Source organism: Bos taurus, chromosome 3, assembly GCF_002263795.3.
Source record: "Bos taurus isolate L1 Dominette 01449 registration number 42190680 breed Hereford chromosome 3, ARS-UCD2.0, whole genome shotgun sequence".
Classification (NCBI taxonomy): Eukaryota; Metazoa; Chordata; class Mammalia; order Artiodactyla; family Bovidae; genus Bos; species Bos taurus.
In genome coordinates this window covers 11105677-11129628 of record NC_037330.1, presented here as the reverse complement: position 1 = coordinate 11129628, position 23952 = coordinate 11105677, and the positions used below count along the sequence as shown (strand labels likewise).

At 38.8% G+C, this 23952-nt stretch overlaps 1 protein-coding gene across 1 annotated transcript; it reads right to left on the bottom strand.

Annotated features, from left to right (window-relative positions):
• Positions 1-2731: 2731 nt before the first annotated feature.
• OR10X1 (olfactory receptor family 10 subfamily X member 1) lies at positions 2732-3682 on the bottom strand. The gene has a single exon (NM_001389922.1). The coding sequence runs from the start codon at positions 3680-3682 to the stop codon at positions 2732-2734; it is 951 nt and encodes a 316-aa protein (NP_001376851.1).
• Between the last annotated feature and the right edge of the window lie 20270 nt (positions 3683-23952).

The following is a 23952-nucleotide window of genomic DNA, read 5'->3' as shown; positions in this document are numbered from 1 at the left end:
GCTCCCCCGTCCCTGGGATACTCCAGGCAAGAACACTGGAGTGGATTGCCATTTCCTTCTCCAATGCATGAAAGGGAAAAGTGAAAGTGAAGTCTCTCAGTCCTGTCCGACTTTTCAGGACCCCATGGTCTGCAGCCTACCAGGCTCCTCTGTCCATGGGATTTTCCAGGCAAGAGTACTGGAGTGGGGTGCCATTGCCTTCTCCAATTACACCCAGTAAATCCAGCCATGCTTTTGCAAGTGGCAAAATTTCAACCTTTTTTATGACTTAGTAGTACTCAATTGTATATTTATACACCACATCTCTTTATCCCAACATGTTGATGGACGTAAAAGTTGCTTCCAATCTTGACAACTGTAAATAAGGTGACTATGAACATTGGAGTGCATGTATCTTTTTAATTAGTGTGTCTTTTTTTTCAGACATATACCCAAAAGTGGAATCACTGGGCCATGTGACAGCTTTATTTTTAGTTTTTTGAGAAACTTCCATACTCTTTTCCACACTGCCTGCACCAATTTACATTCCCAACAACAGTGTAAAAGAATTCCCATTCTCTATATCCTTGCCAACATTTGTTATTTGTGTTCTTTTTGAATATAGCCATTCTGACAGATGTGTGGTGATGTCTCTGCATGATTTTTTTAATTTTTTTTTTTCTGCATGGTTTTGATTTATATTTCCCTGATGATTAGAGATATTGAGCATCTTTTCATTTGCCTATGGACTAACTGTGTATCCTTTCCTCTTTGGAGAACCGAATATCTACATGTAAAGGAATGAAATTAGGACATTACTAACACTAATTACTACAAAAATAAACTCAAAAAGAATTAGGGACCTAAATGTAAAACTAGAAGCCATAAAACTGCAAGAAGAGAAAAAGAGCACTCTTTGACATAAACCATATCTTTTTTTTGGGGGGGGGAGTAGGGTGGGGGGAGGGATTTTGCTCCTGAAGCAAAATGATAAAACTTAAGCAAATGAGAACTAATCAAACTTAAAAGCATATCAAAAGAAATCATTTAAAAAAGGAGAAAATGGCTTACTGAATGGAAGAAAATATTTGCAAATAATATGATAAGGAGTTACTATCCAAATAAGTAAACAGCCCATACAACTTAATATCAAAAAAGCAAGCAACATGATTCGAAAATGAGCAGAAGAGTTTTAATACATTTTATTTATATATCAGTTCAGTTCAGTTCAGTCACTCAGTCGTGTCCGACTCTTTACGACCCCATGAATTGCAGCACGCCAGGCCTCCCTATCCATCACCAACTCCCGGAGTTCACTCAAACTCACATCCATCAAGTCGGTGATGCCATCCAATCATCTCATCCTCTGTTGTCCCTTTCTCCTCCTGCCCCCAATCCCTCCCAGCATCAGAGTCTTTTCCAATGAGTCAACTCTTCCCATGAGGTGGCCAAAGCACTGGATTTTCAGCTTTAGCATCATTCCTTCCAAAGAACACCCAGGGCTGATCTCCTTCAGAATGGACTGGTTGGATCTCCTTGCCGTCCAAGGGACTCTCAAGAGTCTTCTCCAACACCACAGTTCAAAAGCATCAATTCCTCGGCACTTAGTCTTCTTCACAGTCCAACTCTCACATCCATACATGACCACTGGAAAAACCATAGCCTTGACTAGACGGACCTTTGTTGGCAAAGTAATGTATCTGCTTTTAAATATGCTATCTAGGTTGGTCATAACTTTCCTTCCAAGGAGTAAGCGTCTTTTAAGTTCATGGCTGCAGTCCAATGAGTATACAAACCCATAATACAGTATTTATGTCCTTCATGAGAGGACATAGTGTCAACAGAACTAAGCAAAAGATTCAGAAAAGTCTCTAGGTTTTATGTTGGAATTATCAGTAAGATTAGTTGCTACATATTTGTGATATTTAACCTTTATAGTTATTTCTTAATTTTTTAGGGTAATATATAGAGCCGATGCTATGTTTCCTTCATTACTCACTATGTGTGTGCCAAAATTATTACAAAACACCTTTTATTGTTAAAGCACTCAATACTGTAAAATTGTATTCAAAGTTAGCTCTTATTGCTTTCATATTAAAGAAAAGGGGGCTATTTGCAGTCCTTATCCAAGGATTCCCTTAGTCACAGAACATGTAGGCTCTACCGTCCTGTTTACTGATTTGAATCAGCTTCCCAAAATACCCCATTTAATCAGAAGCTAGCATTTAGCAGTCATTGGAAGGACACCACTGAATACAGTGCATTAAAATTTTTAAATAGTATGGCATGAGTCTTAATTATATATCTAATCTATCTATCTATATCTAGAAACATATTGAAAAATACTTGACTGTGATTTCTATAGTGTATCTCTTATAGGAAATAATTATCTCCCCTTAGCAGTACCACATAGTCCCTCACAACATTACCTAGAATTTTTTTTGAATATTTACATCCCTAGGAATTTAAAATCATCTTTTAGTATAGTAGTCATAGGTGTTGTTGCTTCTTCTTCCATCTTGCTTTTCTTACTTTATCAAAGGCACAAAACCCATCTAGTGGACGATTGGCAGTAGCATAGAATATGCAGAGACAAATAGTGGAAGTAGTTGGAAAACTTCCTTAACATCCTAACTAAATGCCTGTCATGGATCGGGTCCAAGTCTCAGACACTTGATCCCCATATGTCAACCTCTGGGAAAAGGCTTCTCCAGATATTTCAGGGTAGATGTTTCCTGACATCTGTGAACACTCAGTTATGCAGTGATAGTACAAGATTATTCAAGAAATTTCTAAGTATCTTTCTGAAAGCATTCTTCATGTCCTTATTCCTGAGGCTGAAAATGAGAGGGCTGAGGAAAGGGGTGACGACAGTGTAGGGAACTGCGATCACTGTGTCATCTCCCCCTGATGCTTCTGGCTTCAGATACACAATAGATGCAAAACCAAAGTGGATGATGACCACTGTGAGGTGGGAGGCACAGGTAGAAAAGGCCTTCTGCTTGCCCTCAGCCGAAGGGATTTTGAGGACAGTGGAAAGAATGAACACATAAGTGAGGATGATGACAAGGAAGGTGCCCATCAAACCTGACACTGACATCACTGTTACAGTGAATTCTGTGAGGTCACTGTCTAAACAGGACAGCCTCACAACAGCCCTCATATGACAAAAGAAGTGTTTGACAAGGTTGGGGTTGCAGAAAGAGCCCCTGAATATCAATGCAGTCTCTATCACAGAGACAAAGAAGCCTGCAATCCAAGCAGAGGCCACACATTTTCCACACACCATGTTGGTCATAAGCAAAGGATATCTGAGAGGGTTGCAGATGGCCAAGAAGCGATCATATCCCATCCAAGTAAGAATGGCACAATTAGTGCCACCAAGTCCCAAGAAGAAACACATTTGCAAGCCACAACCTATGGATGAAATGCTTCTGTCCTTGGCCAGGAGATCTGAGAGCATCTTGGGGATAATGGTCAGTGTGTAGCAGGTCTCAGAGGAAGAGAGTGCACTAAGGAAGAGGTACATGGGTGTGTGGAGACGTCTGTCCACCCAAGTTAGACCCATGATGGCCAGATTACCTGTGAGGGTGGGAAGGTAGAGGCAAAAGAAAACCACAAAGAGAAATGTCTGTGCATGTGGGTAAACAGAAAAGCCAACAAGGATGAACTCTTTCAGGACTGTCTGGTTGATCTTCATCATGTGAAGTTCTGAAATCCAAGGAAACAAAAAATTCAAATTTCCATTATTCTCTGCAGTTTTGGTGTGAATAAAACAGACGATCAAATTTGCAGTTACCAATTGATTTTATATTTTATTTGGCAAAACAAGATGTGTATGTAGGTAATACTTTTCTTAATTGTCCTTTCATGTGTTTCTTCTTTATTAAGCCACCGTTACTAATTACTTATTGTGACTTTTTCTGCCATATTTTTTAAAGGAGTTTAATGGCTGATAGTAAAAAAAGAACAAAAAATACTCTAATTGCTGTCCAGATGAAGGAAATTCACATGCATAAGGTGAGTTACATTTGGATCTGATTCTAAGCCATGAAAAAATTACCAAGTAGTTAATTGACAGAATCAGGATCTGACATAGCAACTTCTACTTATAATATTGTCTGTAAGCAGCTAATAAGTAAAGTTTGATAGTTGTTTGGAATTTGGGGACTGTATTTAAACAACGGCTTATACTTACAACAGAAGATCAAAGTCATTACCTCTTCTTGAAAAAGACAATTAGGTCCTGAAATACTAAAGGAAAAGAAATAGCAAGCTCCCTTTCCTCTCTTCTAAAGGACCCTTAGGATAAATTTTGCTTAAATAGTTTGTGGATGATGTTACTAAGCAGACATTTTATGCAACTATAGATCAAGTGGCAAGAGACATTTTCTTCATTTCTTCAATGTAAAGCTCAGCATATGCAAAAAAGACAAATTCTAGTGATTCTGTATATTTCTTGATAATTCTATGTCAGATTTAATCTCATCCTCTTTAAAATTCCATGTTTGTCCTTATAGTTAATAACCCCTTATGTTTATATGACCTTGAACTATGTATTTTCTTAGCCACATGCTAACATATTTAATAACTCATTTATAGAGCCTGCATTTTGCCAAATTTGTTTGCATATTTATTCAGTTTACTCTTCAAACTGTATAGGTGAAGTGCCTAGGAGAAATATAGAATGTGTAGGGCAGCTGTAATTATTTTTAAAATTTACATTTTACATTTATAAATTTAAAAATTTAAAAATTGTTTTTTAAAAATACCTACTTTAAAAATAAGATGACCATATCTATGAAGTGTCACAACTGTAACCGGAATCAAGCTGTTTTAACGTTAATGGTATAGGATTTTCGTTTATCAATGCTTTCACCTTGAAGAAAGACTACGAGTCATATAAGTCTGTAGTTCTCAGAGTGATAATATATATGGAGCATTTTAAGAAGATATTGATTTCCAATAACTCCAATAATGAGCAGGTTATTTTAAATGTGTTGAATCTCAAAACAATGTTTTACTTTGCTATTCAGCACTGTATCTTTGGCAGAGATGGAGACTTTCCATTGTTCCTTAGATTTGGTTCAGGCAAAGATTAAGCATTTTCAGGGTGGAATCTTGCTGGTCACTGAGAGTCAGAAGAGGCAGTAGGAAAATGGCCTAAATTACAAATGTTTTCATAAACAGTTCACAACATATGGACTCTACCTTAAAGGTCCCTTGGATTCTTTTGTCCTCGTGGACCTGACAAGATCTTCATTCTTTCATAGTCACACATGAGTCCCCTGACCTAATCTTGTCTATGAACCCTTTCATCTTTCTTGTTTCTCTCTCTCACTGTATCTACACTTTATCTGTGAGCGATTATCTCCAAAAAGGTAGACTATTTTTCTGTCTTCTTGCCTAAGAACTTATTATGAGGGACAGTGTCTAAATGTCCCTTCGGTTTGTTCATGAGACCTTTAAGTAACCCTCTTCAGTACCCAAACTCCATGTGAGTGTCCTTCGCGTCCAATTCCACAGTTGTAGATCATTGTTTCATTTCTCTCTATAAGCATCTTTCTGAAGGATTCTAGCTGTTTAAGAACAAAATCTCCCCCAGTTAGAAAATACTCGGTCTTTCTGTTGATCCCTAACATATTATGAAAAATTCTTTCCACTAACAGAGCTATTTACACACTAAGGTTCTAAATTCACATGACTCTTCACAATAACTCTATAAGAAAGGCGATTATATGGATTGTGGAATTAAAAGATACACTAAGTTCCCCAAAGGGAAAAAGTATACTAGCAAAATACAAAGTTGTTTTAGTAGGTGATCTCCTTGGTGCAAAGCCCAAAAGTTTTTCTGTCATACTACCTGCAAAACAGTGTGATTTCATACAATAGGCCATATTCCCTCCAAGACAGCCCAGAAAGGTTGTTTTCAAAGTTTAAAGTTCAGAAGCATTTTGAAAATACAAAGAACAATTGATACAAATTCCAGACCAGGTCCTTTCTCATTTAGGTTTTACTCAATTGTGTAGTAAATATCTACTTAGCTAACCATCAGGACTAAAATAGGAATGTCAATCTCCTTCTACTTTTGGCATATTCTGAACGTGTGTGTATATGTGTGAATGAGGGATGTTACCATATCCCATCCAATTCTAAGTTCTCTCTGAAGTTATTACTAAATCAACCTGTCTCAAATTTAGTTTGCCATATAGAGCCACACTGACAAAAGAAATATATATCCTTTTCAAAGTCAAAGAGAAATGGTAATTTGAGGAAAATGGTAGTGACGGTTAGTTATCAAGAAAAGAGAGTCAAACCATCTAGAATAATTTCCCACCTTGTGTATTTTTCAATGGCTCCAATGCCAAGTCAGTATTATAGTTATATTCTTCCAAGAACGTCTTCACGTTGTTAGAAGTATGCTTTGTTCTTCACTCAAAAGAGGCAAAGATCAATTTAGTATGCAAATTACTGGTCAAAGACTCTGGACTCTGAACTTTGTCACTGTTAGTTAAGTGACCTTGGGAAAGCCCTTGCATCTTCTGAGTTTCCCGACCTGGGAAGTGAAAAAAGTGGTCCTGACTTTGGGGACATCAGTTTTCTATGGCTCCAGAGTTTTTGACATGACATGTGAGGTTAGGCCACATTTGCAATGATCAGTTCCCAACACTCACTAAATTGCAGTGGCTTAGAGCCTTTACTTTTAACACTTTAGAGATATTACCTGATAATTGCCAGGGCTTGAGGTTCCTGACCTCTAGAGGTTTGTTAGGTTCTGCTTAAGAGACTCTCAGGGATTTCTTTCTTCTTTCATCAGAAGGAGGAAAAGAACTTTCTCACTCAACTTTTTAATTTGCTCTTATTAGTTGCAGGACTTTGTGTAACACGTGACTAGTAAAACTCTTCTGGGAATCTCTGGGGATTTAAAACATTCAGAGTTCATATTCTACCCATAACCAAGGCTTCCCGCTACTTCATTAGTTTTGTTTTATCAGAGAGGGAAGTCAGCTGCATCACTAGTACTCATTCCATTCACTTTTCCACTCTCCAGAAAAGGCTTTCCCTCTATTCATCAACTCCCTTCCTCTGTGGACAAAAACTATCGCCTTCCATTTCAGTAAACAAAGAATATTGTCTGCCTTTATGATAAAGAAGGAATGTTGCTAGCCATCATACCTTCAAGCTATTAGCCACTGAACTATACCCTAAGGGAAATGCAAAACAGTGAAAGGCAGGATGCTGGTCCTTCCCATAGATAAAAAGACACTAAAATAATTGATTTTAGATGTCTTGTATTTTTGTGATTAGCAGTAATTTTTTTAATGTTCAACTACATGTTCTCTATAGCAAAAAAAAAAAACAAAACAAAACAAAAAAACTCTTATATATCCTGGATTCTTCCTTAACTTTTGGGAAGTTCCACAGAGCTATATGAAAAATTGTATCCTGGCCTATCACCTTTAGAAAGTCCACTGAATACAAAATTAATGTACTTAAATCAGAATTTATTTCTCTCATACAACAGTCTTGTGACAAGCAATCCAGAATTTGCAAGGTTGATATGGTAACTTCGCTTCACAAAGTTATACAAGCCCTTGAAAACTGGTGAATTGTTTCTGCCATCCTTAAGATAAGCCTTCCATTGCTGAGTCCATAGTATCTGGTTTTCTGTTCATCAGATCAGATCAGTCGCTCAGTCGTGTCTGACTCTTTGTGACCCCATGAATCGCAGCACGCCAGGCCTCCTTGTCCATCACCAACTCCTGGAGTTCACTGAGACTCACGTCCATCGAGTCAGTCATGCCATCCAGCCATCTCATCCTCTGTCATCCCTTTCTCCTCTTGCCCCCAATCCCTCCCAGCACCAGAGGCTTTTCCAATGAGTCAACTCTTCGCATGAGGTGGCCAAAGTACTGGAGTTGCAGCTTTAGCATCATTCCTTCCAAAGAAATCCCAGTGCTGAGATCCTTCAGAATGGACTGGTTGGATCTCCTTGCAGTCCAAGGGACTCTCAAGAGTCTTCTCCAACACCACAGTTCAAAAGCATCAATTCTTCAGCGTTCAGCCATCTTCACAGTCGAACTCTCACATCCATACATGACCACAGGAGAAACCATAGCCTTGACTAGACAAACCCTTGTTGCCAATGTTTCTGCTTTTGAATACGCTATCTAGGTTGGTCATAACTTTCCTTCCAAGGAGTAAGCATCTTTTAATTTCATGGCTGCAGTTACCATCTGCAGTGATTTTGGAGCCCCCAAAAATAAAGTCTGACACTGATTCCACTGTTTCCCCATCTATTTCCCATGAAGTGATGGGACTGGATGCCATGATCTTCATTTTCTGAATGTTGAGCTTTAAGCCAACTTTTTCACTCTCTACTTTCACTTTCATCAAGAGGCTGTTGAGTTCCTCTTCACTTTCTGCCATAAGGGTGGTGTCATCTGCATATCTGAGGTTATTGATATTTCTCCTGGCAATCTTGATTCCAGTTTGTGTTTCTTCTAGTCCAGCGTTTCTCATGATGTACTCTGCATATAAGTTAAATAAGCAGGGTGACAATATACAGCCTTAACAAACTCCTTTTCCTATCTGGAACCAGTCTGTTGTTCCATGTCCAGTTCTAACTGTTGCTTCCTGACCTGCATAGAAATTTCTCAAGAGGCAGATCAGGTGGTCTGGCATTCCCATCTCTTTCAGAATTTTCCACAGTTTATTGTGATCCACACAGTCAAAGGTTTTGGCATAGTCAATAAAGCAGAAATAGATGTTTTTCTGTTCATAGCCATCAGTAAATCAGAAAGAGATACATCATTCTTAAGGGATAAACCTAGAAGTTACACCTATCATTTAAGCTTATAAGCTTGGCAACAAAGGAGGCTAAGAATATAGAAGCTACTGTATTTGACCATCTGTGTACCCTGCTATAATTTCAGAGGATTCTATTATTAAAAATATTGAGAGAATACTTTCAATCACTTGCTATAGGTCTACTCAGCTGACAGTTCCTTTTTGTGGTAGTTTTGGAATTTTTTGTCTTTTTAGGAATCTGTCTATATCATCTAACTTATCTAATTTATTAGTCTGCAAATGTTCATAATATTTACTTATAATTCTTTTTATTTCTGGAAGTTCAATAACAATATCATTTCTGAGTTCCATAATTTAAATTATCTGAGTTTTTTTTTTTTTTGGTCTTGATTAATTGAGCAAATGTTTATCAATTTTGTTGATCTTTTTGATCTCTTGTTAAAAATCAAAAGAAGCAGCTTTTGGTTTCATCGACTTAAAAGTTTTTCTTTTATCCTACTATTTAAATTTTTTTTTTCTTTAAATTTTACTCCCTGCCCCCCTACCCCCACCTTCTATTTGCTTTAGGTTTACTTTGCTGTTCTCACAATGTCTTATGGTATAAGATTATGTTGCTTATTTGCCATCTTTCCAAATCCTGAAAGATGATGCTGTGAAAGTACTGCACTCAATATGCCAGCAAATTTGGAAAACTCAAACTCCCATATGATTGTAACCATACATTTTTTCCTATTATACATCTGTGACTCTACTTCTGTTTAGTAAATAAGTTCATTTACCCCTTTTTTAATTTTAGATTCCATATATAAGCAATATATATTTGTGCATGCTTTTTTTTGTATCTAACTTCCTTTCCTCAGTATTACAGTCTCTACATACATCCATGTTGCTGCAAATGGCATTATTTTTTTGTAGCTGAGCAATATTCCATTGTACATATGTATCACATCTTCTTTATCTATTTCTTTGCTGTTGGACATTCAGGTTGCTTCCATATTCTAGATATTGTAAATAGTGCTGCAATGAACATTGTGAGGTTTACATCTTCTTAAACTATGGTTTTCTCCAGGTGCATGCTCAGGAATGGAATTGCTAATAATACTGTAGCTCTATTTTTTTTTTTTAAGGAAACTCTGTACTGTACTGCTCTTCATAGTGGCCACCATAAGAAATTCTTTAAGAAAATCTGTTACTGTACTTTTTAAATCAAGTATTTCCATGTGGGCAATCTTAAATTTCTATTTTATTTATTGGTATTATATTTGATTAATATTATTATGATACCTTTATTTACTTCTTTTTTTTAAGTCTTTAAATATATTTATTCAATAAAATGATGACTTTGAAGGTTTTTACTTTTCATTATGTCATCTAGTCACACTCACAGGAATTTCTTGTTGCCTGATTTCTTTTCTGGTAACATGTGATACATTTCTGCTGCTTTCCATGTATCTTACTTTTGTTGTTGTTTAAAACTGGATATTTTAGATAATATATTGAAGAAACTTTGTTTATTGCCCCACCCCCTTACACATCCCTGGGCCTTATATTTGTTATTTTTTCTAATATTTGTTTAGTGACTATCTTGATTATTTTAGTGAAATTTCTCCTTCCCAGCCTTTTACAGTGTTAGTTCTCTGATGTGGCCTATCAGGGGCAGAGTCTTAGTTATGCCCACATTCACTCTGGGGTGAATGGTTTGGTTAACAGTCACTTTGGATGTCCTTTTCTTGGCCTTATGCACCTGTTAGCCTACTGAATGCTCTATTGTTTTCAACCCTGCCCTAGAACATAAATTGTTCCACAGAAGAATGAAACAAAATTCAGTCTCCTATGAAGGAATGGGCTTCCTTGGTGGGTCTGATGGTAAAGAATCTGCCTGCAATGGAGAACACCTGGCTTGGATCCCTGTGGGAAGATTCCCTGGAGAAGGAAATAGCTACCCACTCCAGTATTCTTGCCTGGAGAATTTCATGGACAGAGGAGCATGAAGGAATAGTTTCTGAGGTCAGTGTTAAAGATTTGCTCTGTTTCAGGGAGGACTGTTTGTTATCCTTTCCCCCTTGTTTAAAGAGCTTTTTAAATGAGGCTGAGATATTGAAGTAGAAACATCTTGTCTGGGGACATTGAGCAACAATATGACTGAACCCTCTAGAAATCCTTTATGGGAAGGGAGTCACTTGAATATGTAGACAAAGAATGTCTCTTGTCAATTCATTAAATAGAGGATGTTGTAGTCACCAAGCCATCAACCTCTGATGGTGCACCCTAATGGAATTCAGGAAGGAGAAAAACAGAATGCCGGCCCTAGATATTTAAGGTGCATATCAAAGGAATAGTTTCCATGAGACTAAACCCTTTCATCTTCTCATACATAGAAACATTATAAATTCGTTTACTTGAGGTGCCTTTTTTCTCTAACTAACAGAAATCTTTGGATACTCCAACTCCCTTTTTTGCATAAACTTCTATATATCCTGAGTCCTCCCCTACCTCTTCGGAACAGGTAGAACAGCTACCTGAGAGCCTGTCTTTAAGGATTAAATCCTCCGTATATCTGCCAAATAAAACATACTTCTCAACTTTTAGGTAATGCATATATATATTTTTTTATTTGACCAGTACTCTCATATATTCATGAAAGCCTTAAGCTATGTCATATCGTGAATGTGTGCCTTTCATAAGAAGAATGTGAGTAGCCTAGAAGGAAATACTATGTATTTTGTGTTTTTGTTTTCACTGTGGCTAGGGCAGTTTGTTGAACACAGTAAGTCTCAATACATGATGTAATGGTGTTGCTGTAAATCTCTACCAGATGAATGTTATTCTCTGTCCTGACAAGAAATGGCAAAGTCCCAAGGCACAACTTCCACCCTCCAAGTTGTCCGTTCTGGCTAAGAGGAGGCAGATCTCAGTTGACAGCTCCTTCAGGGCCAGGTTCCCATATCCTGTCCAGCTGTCATCCCTGAGAGAGCCAGGAATCCAACCCAAATGGTGTTCAGTCTCCTCAGGTCACCCAAATGGGGAAACCAAGTCTCACAGACTGTGGCCCAGAAAGACAACCCACTGCTAGTGGGTCACAGAGATAGGAATGGGGTGGGGGGGTGGTGAGGTTCACTGTTCCTCAAGGTCTGGGCCACAGCTAGTAGAGCCCTTTAGTGAGGGCTCTGCAGCCCAGCAGGACATAGCCCCCCATCTCTTCCCTGGGCCCTCGAGCTCACCTACTAGCCCAAGGCTGGGTAAGCTGGAGGACCTCCAGGAGGAGGCCTGAATCTGCCTCTTACCTCACTCTCCACCTGATGACTACCACACCACTGATATTTGATTGAATCCCTTCCCCATTGGTCCCTCATTGACAGTTACCAGTGGGCAGGGCCCGCTGCAGTGCTGACCAATAGCTGAGCAGGACAACTAACTCAGTGCTCATTGATGGTTGGTTGATTGTGGGTAGGGCTGACAGGCACAGTGGCTGAGAAAGACCTGTTGCCTAGTAACAGGGTGCAGAATAATGAGGCACAGCAATAGCTACTTGCTAAGGGCTGTGCTCTTCAGTGCTCATCCTGCTCTGTTACACAACCAACTTTGTAATGTTTCAGAGGGCCCTTAAGGCATCTCAGAGAAAAATAGTAAGGAGAAGGCAATGGCACCCCACTCCAGCACTCTTGCCTGGAAAATCCCATGGATGGAGGAGCCTGGTAGGCTCCAGTCCATGGGGTCGCTAAGAGTCGGACACGACTGAGCGACTTCACTTTCACTTTTCACTTTCATGCATTGGAGAAGGAAATGGCAATCCACTCCAGTGTTCTTGCCTGGAGAATCCCAGGGACAGAGGAGCCTGGTGGGCTGCCATCTATGGGGTCGCACAGAGTCGGACACAACTGAAGCGACTTAGCAGCAGCAGTAGCAGCAAGGATTGTTTAGTATGTTGAATTACATAGGAAGCATTGTCAAGGCATAATAAGCTTCCTCAGTTATACTCTGGATGAGTTTTGTTAGTATAGACATTGTTGAAATTATATAGTTTCTGAAATTAAGATATGTCCTAGTGTAATGTCATAATTCTAGTTGTTATCTTAAATGTATGTTACAGCAACTTGGTTAAGCTTCTTTGTCAAACATCTTAATCACATCTTTAACTTTGACCTTTAAGTCTTTTGTCAATTATAGACAGTTATTGTACTCTGATACTTTGTCAAAAGTGCTTCATCCTTAAGAAAATTCATAGGAGAGACTTTTAAAACATTCAGGTCTATGATAAATTTCACATCACACTGCTGAACTGGGTAAGAAATTTAAAAGTCTAATGGAAACTCTGATTTCATAAAACTGTTAGCAAAAAGGGTTAGTTACATGGAACTGGGTACACTGATGAATGTGATTATAATTTTTTGGTTTTGTCTGAACTATTACTGGTTTTTAATCTATGTCTTCTAGATATAGGGTGACTTTTCCCCTTAAGCTAATTATGATGTATAGCAACTTGGTTAATAATACTTTTGTAAGTAAAATTGAAACATTTATCTTCTTGCTGTATCTGATCTCTCCAGAAATTCCAAACTCATAGGTTCCCAACAGTCTTATCAAATAAATAAAGAAGGTCACTACCAGACTGGTGACATTTTTTGGGACTTCAAAAGGAGAAATTTATCCAAATTTGTAAGGCAAAATCTGTGACAAGCCCTTGGTTTGGATTTCTTGGCCCTCAGAGGCCTTTTAAAAGTTCAATATGAGATTCTTTATGAAAAATTCTAACACAGCCAATTTAAAAGAGCCTATATGATCAATATAAGTAACCAGGCCAACCCTTGTTGAAATCAGACTTAATTTGCAAACAAATTAATCTTAATTTGGCTATATTTGGTAAAAATTAGGATGATTTTAGATAGAAAAGATAATGTTTCAATGTATATCTAATTCTGATTCTGTTAATTGAGGTGTGCATTAACTAAAGTCTCAGACAGCCCCTTGTTTTCACGCTACATAATTGCAAAGTTTAACTGAATTGTTAAAAGGATATTCCAAAGTTGTTTCTGAAGAATACAGCATCCTATGTTAGCATGAAGCAGTTACAAACCCAGACCTTTGCTCCTAACTCCATAGAAATGAAATAATATCTGACAGTCCACACCAGCACACAAATAGTCAAATTTCTGAAAACTAAAGCCAAGGCGGGGGTAGGGAAGGGAGGGGGAAAAACAACTCGAAATCACTGAGAAAAAGAAATGACAGCTTACTTAGAAACATAATTTGAAGAACGAAGATTTTTCATCAGAAACAGTAGAAAGAATGTTTCAGAGAAATGAAAATCTTTGTTAGCTAATGGGTAGCATGCATTTCTAAAATTCCAAAAACGTGGGTTCTTTTTTGTTTGTTTGTTTTGTTTTTTGTTTGTTTTTCTTAAACATAAATTTATTTATTTTAATTGGGGGTCAATTACTTTACAATATTGTATTGGTTTTGGCATACATCAACATGAATCTGCCACGGGTGTACATGTGTTCCCCATCCAGAACCCTCCTTCCACATCCCTCCCTGTACCATCCCTCTGGGTCATCCCAGTGCATCAGCCCAAAGCATCCAGTATCATGCATAAAACCTGGACTGGCGATTCATTTCATATATGATATTATACATGTTTCCATGACATTCTCCCAAATCATCCCACCCTCTCCCTCTCCTACAGAGTCCAAAAGACTGTTCTATACATCTGTGTCTCTTTTGCTGTCTCACATACAGGGTTATCATTACCATCTTTCTAAATTCCATATATATGCATTAGTATATTGTATTGGTGTTTTTCTTTCTGGCTTACTTTACTCTGTATAATAGGCTCCAGTTTCACCCACCTCATTAGAACTGATTCAAATGTATTCTTTTTAATGGCCGAATAATACTCCATTGTGTATATGTACTACAGCTTTCTTATCCATTCATCTGCTGTTGGACATCTAGGTTGCTTCCATGTCCTGGCTATTATAAACAGTGCTGTGATGAACATTGGGGTACATGTGTCTCTTTCCCTTCTGGTTTCCACGGTGTGTATGCCCAGTAGTGGGATATCTGGGTCATAAGGCAGTTTTATTTCCAGTTTCTTAAGGAATCTCCACACTGTTCTCCATAGTGGCTGTATTAGCTTGCATTCCCACCAACAGTATAAGAGGCTTCCCTTTTCTCCACATCCTCTCCAGCATTTATTGCTTGTAGACTTTTGGATCGCAGCCATTCTGGTGTGAAATGGTACCTAATTGTTGTTTTGATTTGCATTTCTCTGATAATGAGTGATGTTGAGTATCTTTTCATGTGTTTGTTAGCCATCTGTATGTTTTCTTTGGAGAAATGTCTGTTTAGTTCTTTGGCCCACCTTTTGATTGGGTTGTTTATTTTTCTGGAATTGAGCTGCAGGAGTTGCTCGTATATTTTTGAGATTACTTGTTTGTCAATTGCTTCATTTGCTATTATTTTCTCCCATTCTGAAGGCTGTCTTTTCACCTTGCTTATAGTTTCCTTTGTTGTGCAGAAGCTTTTAATTTTAATTAGGTCACAATTGTTTATTTTTGCTTTTATTTCCAATATTCTGGGAGATGGGTCATAGAGGATCCTGCTGTGACTTATGTCGGAGAGTGTTTTGCCTATGTTCTCCTCTAAGAGTTTTATAGTTTCTGGTCTTAAGTTTAGATCTTTAATCCATTTTGAGTTTATTTTTGTGTATGGTGTTAGAAAGTGTTCTAGTTTCATTCTTTTACAAGTGGTTGACCAGATTTCCCAGCACCACTTGTTAAAGAGATTGTCTTTAATCCATTATATATTCTTGCCTCCTTTGTCAAAGATAAGGTGTCCATAGGTGCATGGATTTATCTCTGGGCTTTCTATTTTGTTCCATTGATCTATATTTCTGTCTTTGTGCCAGTACCATACTGTCTTGATGACTGTGGCTTTGTAGTAGAGCCTGAAATCAGGCAGGTTGATCCCTCCAGTTCCATTCTTCTTTCCCAAGATTCCTTTGGCTATTTGAGATTTTTTGTATTTTCATACAAATTGTGAAATTATTTGTTCTAGCTCTGTGAAAAATACTGTTGGTAGCTTGATAGGGATTGCACTGAATCTATAGATTGTTTTGGGTAGTATACTCATTTTCACTATATTGATTCTTCTGATCCATGAACACGGTATATTTCTCCATATATTAGTGTCCCCTTTGATTTCTTTCACCAGTGTTTTATAGTACATTAACAAATTGAAAAATAAAAGCCATATGATTATCTCAATAGATGCAGAGAAAGCCTTTGACAAAATTCAGCACCCATTTATAAAACCTCTCCAGAAAGCAGAAATAGAAGGAACATTCCTCAACATAATAAAAGCTATATATGACAAACCCACAGCAAACATTATCCTCAAAGGTGAAAAATAGAAAGTGTTTCCCCTAAAGTCAGGAACAAGATAAGGGTGCCCACTTTCACCATTACTATTCAACATAGTTTTGGAAGTTTGGCCACAGCAGTCAGAGCAGAAAAAGAAATAAAAGTAATCCAAATTGGAAAAGAAGAAGTAAAACTCTCACTGTTTGCAGATGACATGATCCTCTACATAGAAAACCCTAAAGACTCCACCAGAAAATTGCTAGAGCTAATCAATGGATATAGTAAAGTTGCAGGATATAAAATCAACGCACAGTAATCCCTTGCATTCCTATACACTAATAATGAGAAAATAGAGAAATAAGGAAACAATTCCATTCACCATTGCAATGAAAAGAATAAAATACTTAGGAATATATCTACCTAAAGAAATGTGGGTTCTAAAAAAAAAAAAAAAAAAACTTCCCAGAGTAATCATCTTCATCTTAATATTACATAACTGGCCAAAAAGCAGCTGAAAATGATGTAACACTAATAATTATTTTATTTCAAGCTTTTACTTTTTAAGTTTTTAATTTACCTTTTATTGAAATAATGAGGAAACACTGATTTATAACATGTAAATTTCACGTGCACAGTATTATATGTTGACTTCTGTATACACTATAGCATGGTAGCCATCAAAAATTTAGTTTCTGTCTATTATTACATAATTGAACCCGTTTATCCAGTTCTCCCTCTTCCCAGTTGCTTTCCTTCTAATAACCACTGCCTTGTTTGCATATCTATGTGTTTATTTTTGTTTGCGTTTGTTTTGTTCACAGATTTTGTTTGCTTGTTTGCTTTATATTTCACATTGTAAACTTTTAAAATGAGAAAGAATACCAACTTTCAATTAAGACACAACTGAGGATATAATATAATGGGAAATATCAAGCCACCTGATGCAAAGAGCTGACTCATTTGAAAAGACCCAGATGCTGGGAAAGATTGAAGGCAGGAGGAGAAGGGGATGACAGAGAATGAGATAGTTGGATGTCATCACCGAGTCAATGGACTTGGGTTTTGGTGGACTCCGGCAGCTGGTGATGGACAGGGAGGCCTGGCGTGCTGCGGTTCATGGGGTTGCAAGGAGTCAGACATGACTAAGCAACTGAACTGAACGGAACTGAACTGACAGATATGCATATGATACCACTGTACTGGCAGACAGTGAAGAGGAACTAAAGAGTCTCTTGATGAGGGTAAAAGAGGAGAGTGAAAAAGCTGGCTTAAACTCAGCATTCAAAAAACTAAAATCGTGGCATCTGGTACCATCACTTCATGGCAAATAGACAGGGAAAAGAAGAAATAGGGATGGATTTATTTTCTTGGGCTCCAAAATCACTGCAGACAGTGACTATAGCCACAAGATTAAAAGACACTTGTTCCTAGGAAGAAAAGTTATGACAAAACTAGACAATGTATTAAAAAACAGAGACATCATCTTGCTGACAGAGATCCATTTAGCCAAAATTATGTTTTTTTTCAGTAGTCATATACATATGTAAGAGTTGAATAATGAAGAAGGCTAAGTGCTGAAGAACTGATATTTTCAAATTGTGGTGCTGGAGAAGACTCTTGAGAGTCGCTTGGACTATAAAGACATCAAACCAATCAATCCTAAAGGAAACCATCCCTGAATATTCATTAGTAGGACTGATGCTGACCAAGAACTTCCAGATGTTCAAGTTGGATTCAGAAAAGGATTGAATTTTTTAGAAAAGGTTGAATTTAGGAAACAAGAGATCAAATTGCCAACATCCATTAGATCATAGAAATTTTTCCAGAAAAAAAACATCTACTTCTACTTCACTATAAAAAAGCCTTTGACTGTGTGCATCACAACAAACTGGAAGATTCTTGAAGAGATAGGAATACAAGACCACCTCACTGGCCTCTGAGAAATCTGTATGCAGGTCAAGAAGCAACTGTTAGGACCGAACATGGAACAATAGACTGGTTCAAAATGGGAAAGGAGTATGTCAAGGCTGTATATTGTCACCTTGCATATTTAACTTATATGCAGAGTACATCATGAGAAACGCTGGGCTGGAAGAAGCACAAGCTGGAATCAAGATTGCCCGGAGAAATATCTGTAACCTTAGATATGCAGATGACACCACCCTTATGGCAGAAAGTGAAGAAAAACTAAAGAGCCTCTTGATGAAAGTGAAAGAGTAGAGTGAAAAAATTGGCTTACAACTCAACATTCAAAAAACCATGATCATGGCATCTGGTCCTGTCACTTCATGACTGATCAATGGAGAAACAATGTAAAGAGTAACAGACTTTATTTTCTTGGGCTTCCAAATCATTGCAGATGGTGACTGCAGCCATGAAATTAAAAGACATTTGCTCCTTGGAGGAAAAGCTATGACAAACCTAGATAGCATATTAAAAAGCAGAGACATTATTTTGCCAAAAAGGTCCATCTAGTCAAGGCTATGGTTTTTTTCCAGTAGTCATGCATGGATGTGAGAGTTGGACCATAAAGAAAGCTGAGGGCCAAATAATTGGTGTTTTTGAACTGTAGTATTGAAGAAGACTCTTGAGAGTCCCTTGGACGGCAAGGAGATCAAACCAGTCTATCCTGAAGGAAATGAGCCCTGAATATTCATTAGAAGGACTGATGCTGAAGCTGAAGCTCCAATACTTTGGCCACTTCATGTGAAGAACTGACTCATTAGGAAAGACCCTGATGCTGGGGAAAATTTAAAGTAGGAGAAGGTGAGGAAAGAAGGTGAGATAGATAGCATCACTGACTCAATGGACATGAATTTGGGCAAACTCTGGGAGATAGTGAAGGACAGAGGAACCTGGCATGCTTTCCAGTCCATCCAATTGGAAAGAGCTGGACCCAACTTAGTGACTGAACAACAATTTAAGGTGTACAACTTGATGATTCGCTGTAGGTTTACATTGTGAAATAATCATTAAAATCAAACTTATTAACATATCCATCATCTCATGAAATTACAATTTTTTTGGTGCATGTGGTGAGGAAACTTATGATATACCCTGCTGACAAATTTTACATATACAGTCCACTATTTTTACCTATAGTCACCATTCTATACATTAGATCTCCAGAAGTGATTCATCTTGTATAACTGAAACACCTCTTACAAACATCTCCCCATTTCTCCCTCCCCACAGTGCCTAGTAACCACCATGCTACTCTGCTTCTATGAATTCGACTATTTTTGGTTCCACATATAATGAGATCATAGATTTTGTGACTCATATAAATGAGTCACAGATTTGTTTTCTGTGACTTAGAAGTTATAATAGCTACAGTGAAAAAATTCATGAAATAAGTTCCAAGAGCATTGAAATTGATGAAGAAAAGATTAATTAATTGGAACGTAAATCAACAGAAATAACTCGACCTGAAGAGGAAAAAAATAGAGATGAAATGAATAATTTCTTTGAAATTTTTGAGACATTATCAATTGACCCAATATATGTGTAATTGGAATAACAGAAGGAAATAAAAAGATAAAAAGAATGTATTTGAATAAATGATAGCTAGAAGCTTCTCAAATTTGGTAGAAGGCAATGACTTACAGCTTCTTCAGAGTTACTGGTTGGGGCATAGACTTGGATTACTGTGATATTGAATGGTTTGCCTTGGAAACAAACAGAGATCATTCCGTCGTTTTTGAGATTGCATCCAAGTACTTCATTTCAGACTCTTTTGTTGACCATGATGGCTACTCCATTTCTTCTGAGGGTAATCTGAGTTAAATTCACCCATTCCAGTCCATTTTAGTTCACTGATTCCTAGAATGTCGACATTCCCTCTTGCCATATCTTGTTTGACCACTTCCAATTTGCCTTGATTCATGGACCTGACATTCCAGGTTCCTATGCAATATTGCTCTTTACAGCATCAGACCTTGCTTCTATCACCAGACACATCCACAGCTAGGTATTGTTTTTGCTTTGGCTCCATCTCTTCATTCTTTCTGGAGTTATTTCTCCACTGATCTCCAGTAGCATATTGGGCACCTACTGACCTGGGGAGTTTCTCTTTCAGTATCCTATCATTCTGCCTTTTCATACTGTTCATGGGGTTCTCAAGGCAAGAATACTGAAGTGGTTTGCCATTCCCTTCTCCAGTGGACCACATTCTGTCAAATCTCTCCACCTTGACCTGTCCATCTTGGATTGCCCCATGGGCATGGCTTAGTTTCATTGAGTTAGACAAGGCTGTGGTCCTAGTGTGATTAGATTGACTAGTTTTCTGTGAGTATGGTTTCAGTGTGTCTGCCCTCTGATGCCCTCTGACAACACCTACCATCTTACTAGGGTTTCTCTTACCTTGGGCATGGGGTATCTCTTCATGGCTGCTCTAGCAAAGCGCAGCCGCTGGTCCTTACCTTGAACGAGGGGTATCTCCTCATCGCCACCCTTCCTGACCTTCAACGTGGGATAGCTCCTCTAGGCCCTCCTGCGCCCTCGCAGCCATTGCTTGTTGGATGTGGGTTTGGTCCTCCTGGCCACCACCCCTGTCCTCAGGTGTGGGGTTGGTCCTCCCGGCCGCCACCCCTGGCCTCGGGCGTGGGGGCTTGGGGTAGCTCCTCCCGGCGGCCGCCACTGACCTCGGACACGGGGTAACTCCTCCCGGCGGCTGCCCCTGACCTCTGACGCGGGGTAGCTCCTCTCAGCCGCCCCTCCTGACCTCGGACACAGGGTAGATCCTCTCAGCCGTTCCTGTGCTGTCACAGCCTGCTACTCTCGGCCGCTGCCCCTGACCTCGGACATGGGGTAACTCCTGTTGGCTGCTGCCCTTCGGGCATGGGGTCCTCTCGGCTTCTGCCCCTGACCTCAGACATGGGGTAGCTCCTCTCGGCTGCGCTAGTGCGCCGGTCTCAACTGGCTGCGCTTAGTGCACCGAGACCTTTTAGAACTAACACCCAAAAAGATGTCCTTTTCATTACAGGGGACTGGAATGCAAAAGTAGGTAGTCAAGAAACACCTGGAGTAACAGGCAAATTTGGCCTTGGAATATGGAATGAAGCAGGGTAAAGGCTAATAGAGTTTTGCCAAGAAAATGCACTGGTCATAACAAACACCCTCTTTCAACAACACAAGAGAAGACTCTATACATGGACATCACCAGATGGTCAACACCAAAATCAGACTGATTATATTCTTTGCAGCCAAAGATGGAGAAGCTCTATACAGTCAGCAAAAGCAAGACCAGGATCTGACTGTGGCTCAGACTATGCACTCCTTATTGCAAATTCAGACTTAAATTGAAGAAAGTAGGGAAAACCACTAGACCATTCAGGTATGACCTAAATCAAATACGTTATGATTATACAGTGGAAGTGAGAAATAGTTTTAAGGGACTAGATCTGATAGATAGAGTGCCTGATGAACTATGGAATGAGGTTAATGACATTGTACAGAAGACAGGGTCAAGACCATCCCCATGGAAAAGAAATGCAAAAAAGCAAAATGGCTGTCTGGGGAGGCCTTACAAATAGCTGGGAAAAGAAGAGAAGCGAAAAGCAAAGGAGAAAAGGAAAGAAATAAACATCTGAATGCAGAGTTCCAAAGAATAGCAAGAAGAGATAAGAAAGGTTTCTTCAGTGATCAATGCAAAGAAATAGAGGAAAACAACTGAATGGGAAAGACTAATGGGAAAGACTAGAGATCTCTTCAAGAAAATTAGAGATACCAAGGGAACATTTCATGCAAAGATGGGCTCGATAAAGGACAGAAATGGTATGGACCTAACAGAAGCAGAAGATATTAAGAAGAGATGGCAAGAATACACAGAAGAACTGTACAAAAAAGTTCTTCATGACCCAGATAGTCACAATGGTGTGATCACTCATCTAGAGCCAGACATCCTGGAATGTGAAGTCAAGTGGGCCTTAGAAAGCATCACTACGAACAAAACTAGTGGAGGTGATGGAATTCCAGCTGAGCTACTTCAAATACTGAATGATGATGCTGTGAAAGTGCTACATTCAATATGCCAGCAAATTTGGAAAACTCAGCAGTGGCCACAGGACTGGAAAAGGTCAGTTTTCATTCCAATCCCAGAGAAAGACAATGCCAAAGAATGCTCAACCACAGAACTGCACTCATCTCACACGCTAGTAAAGTAATGCTCAAAATTCTCCAAGCCAGGCTTCAGCAATATGTGAACCGTGAACTTCCTGATGTTCAAGCTGGTTTTAGAAAAGGCAGAGGAACCAGACATCAAATTGCCAACATCTGCTGGATCATGGAAAAAGCAAGAGAGTTCTAGAAAAACATCTATTTCTGCTTTATTGACTATGCCAAAGCCTTTGACTGTGTGGATCACAATAAACTGTGGAAAATTCTGAAAGAGATGGGAATGCCAGACCACCTGATCTGCCTCTTGAGAAACCTATATGCAGGTCAGGAAGCAACAGTTAGAACTGGACATGGGACAACAGACTGGTTCCAAATAGGAAAAGGAGTACGTCAAGGCTCTATATTGTCACCCTGCTTATTTAACTTATACACAGAGTACATCATGAGAAACGCTGGACTGAAAGAAACTCAAGCTGGAATCAAGATTGCCAGGAGAAATATCAATAACCTCAGATATGCAGATGACACCACCCTTATGGCAGAAAGTGAAGAGGAACTAAAAAGCCTCTTGATGAAAGTGAAAGAGAAGAGTGAAAAAATTGGCTTAAATCTCAACATTCAAAAAACGAAGATCATGGCATCCGGTCCCACCACTTCATAGGAAATAGATGGGGAAACAGTGGAAACAGTGTCAGACTTTATTTTTGGGGGCTCCAAAATCACTGCAGATGGCGACTGCAGCTGTGAAATTAAAAGATGCTTACTCCTTGGAAGGAAAGTTATGACCAACCTAGATAGCATATTCAAAAGCAGAGACATTATTTTGCCAACAAAGTTTCGTCTAGTCAAGGCTATGGTTTTTCCTGTGGTCAGATATGGATGTTAGAGTTGGACTGTGAAGAAGGCTGAGTACCAGAGAATTGATGCTTTTGAACTGTGGTGTTGGAGAAGACTCTCGAGAGTCCCTTGGACTGCAAGGAGATCCACCCAGTCCATTTTGAAGGAAATCAGCCCTGGGATTTCTTTGGAAGGAATGATGCTAAAGCTGCAACTCCAGTACTTTGGCCACCTCATGCGAAGAGTTGACTCATTGGAAAAGACTGTGATACTGGGAGGGATTGGGGGCAGGAGGAGAAGGGGATGACAAAGAATGAGATGGCTGGATGGCATCACTGACTCGATGGACGTGAGTCTGGGTGAACCCCAGGAGTTGGTGATGGACAGAGAGGCCTGGCGTGCTACGATTCATGGGGTTGCGAAGAGTCGGACATGACTGAGCAACTGAATTGAACCGAACTGAATGACTTACAATCTCCAGATGTTCAACAAACCATAAGTAAAAAAGCACAAAAAACACACAGAAGCGTATTATAATTTTTGATAGCTGAAGGTGAAGAGAAAATATTGAAACAAGAGAAATTTGACATATTACATAGAGCAAAACATGATGCATTATTTGCAACATTTTCATCAGAAACTGAGAAAGACAGATACATTACATGCCATGGGAAAATGAAAAAAAAATAATCTATTGATCAAGAATTTTTCATCCAGTAAAGCATTTTTTGACAAACAAAATAAAGATGTTTTCAGGTAAAAGCAGAGATAATTTGTTGCTGGCAAACATGCAGTATAAGAGTCCTTCAGGCTGAAGAAAAATGAAATTCATCATAACTTGGATATA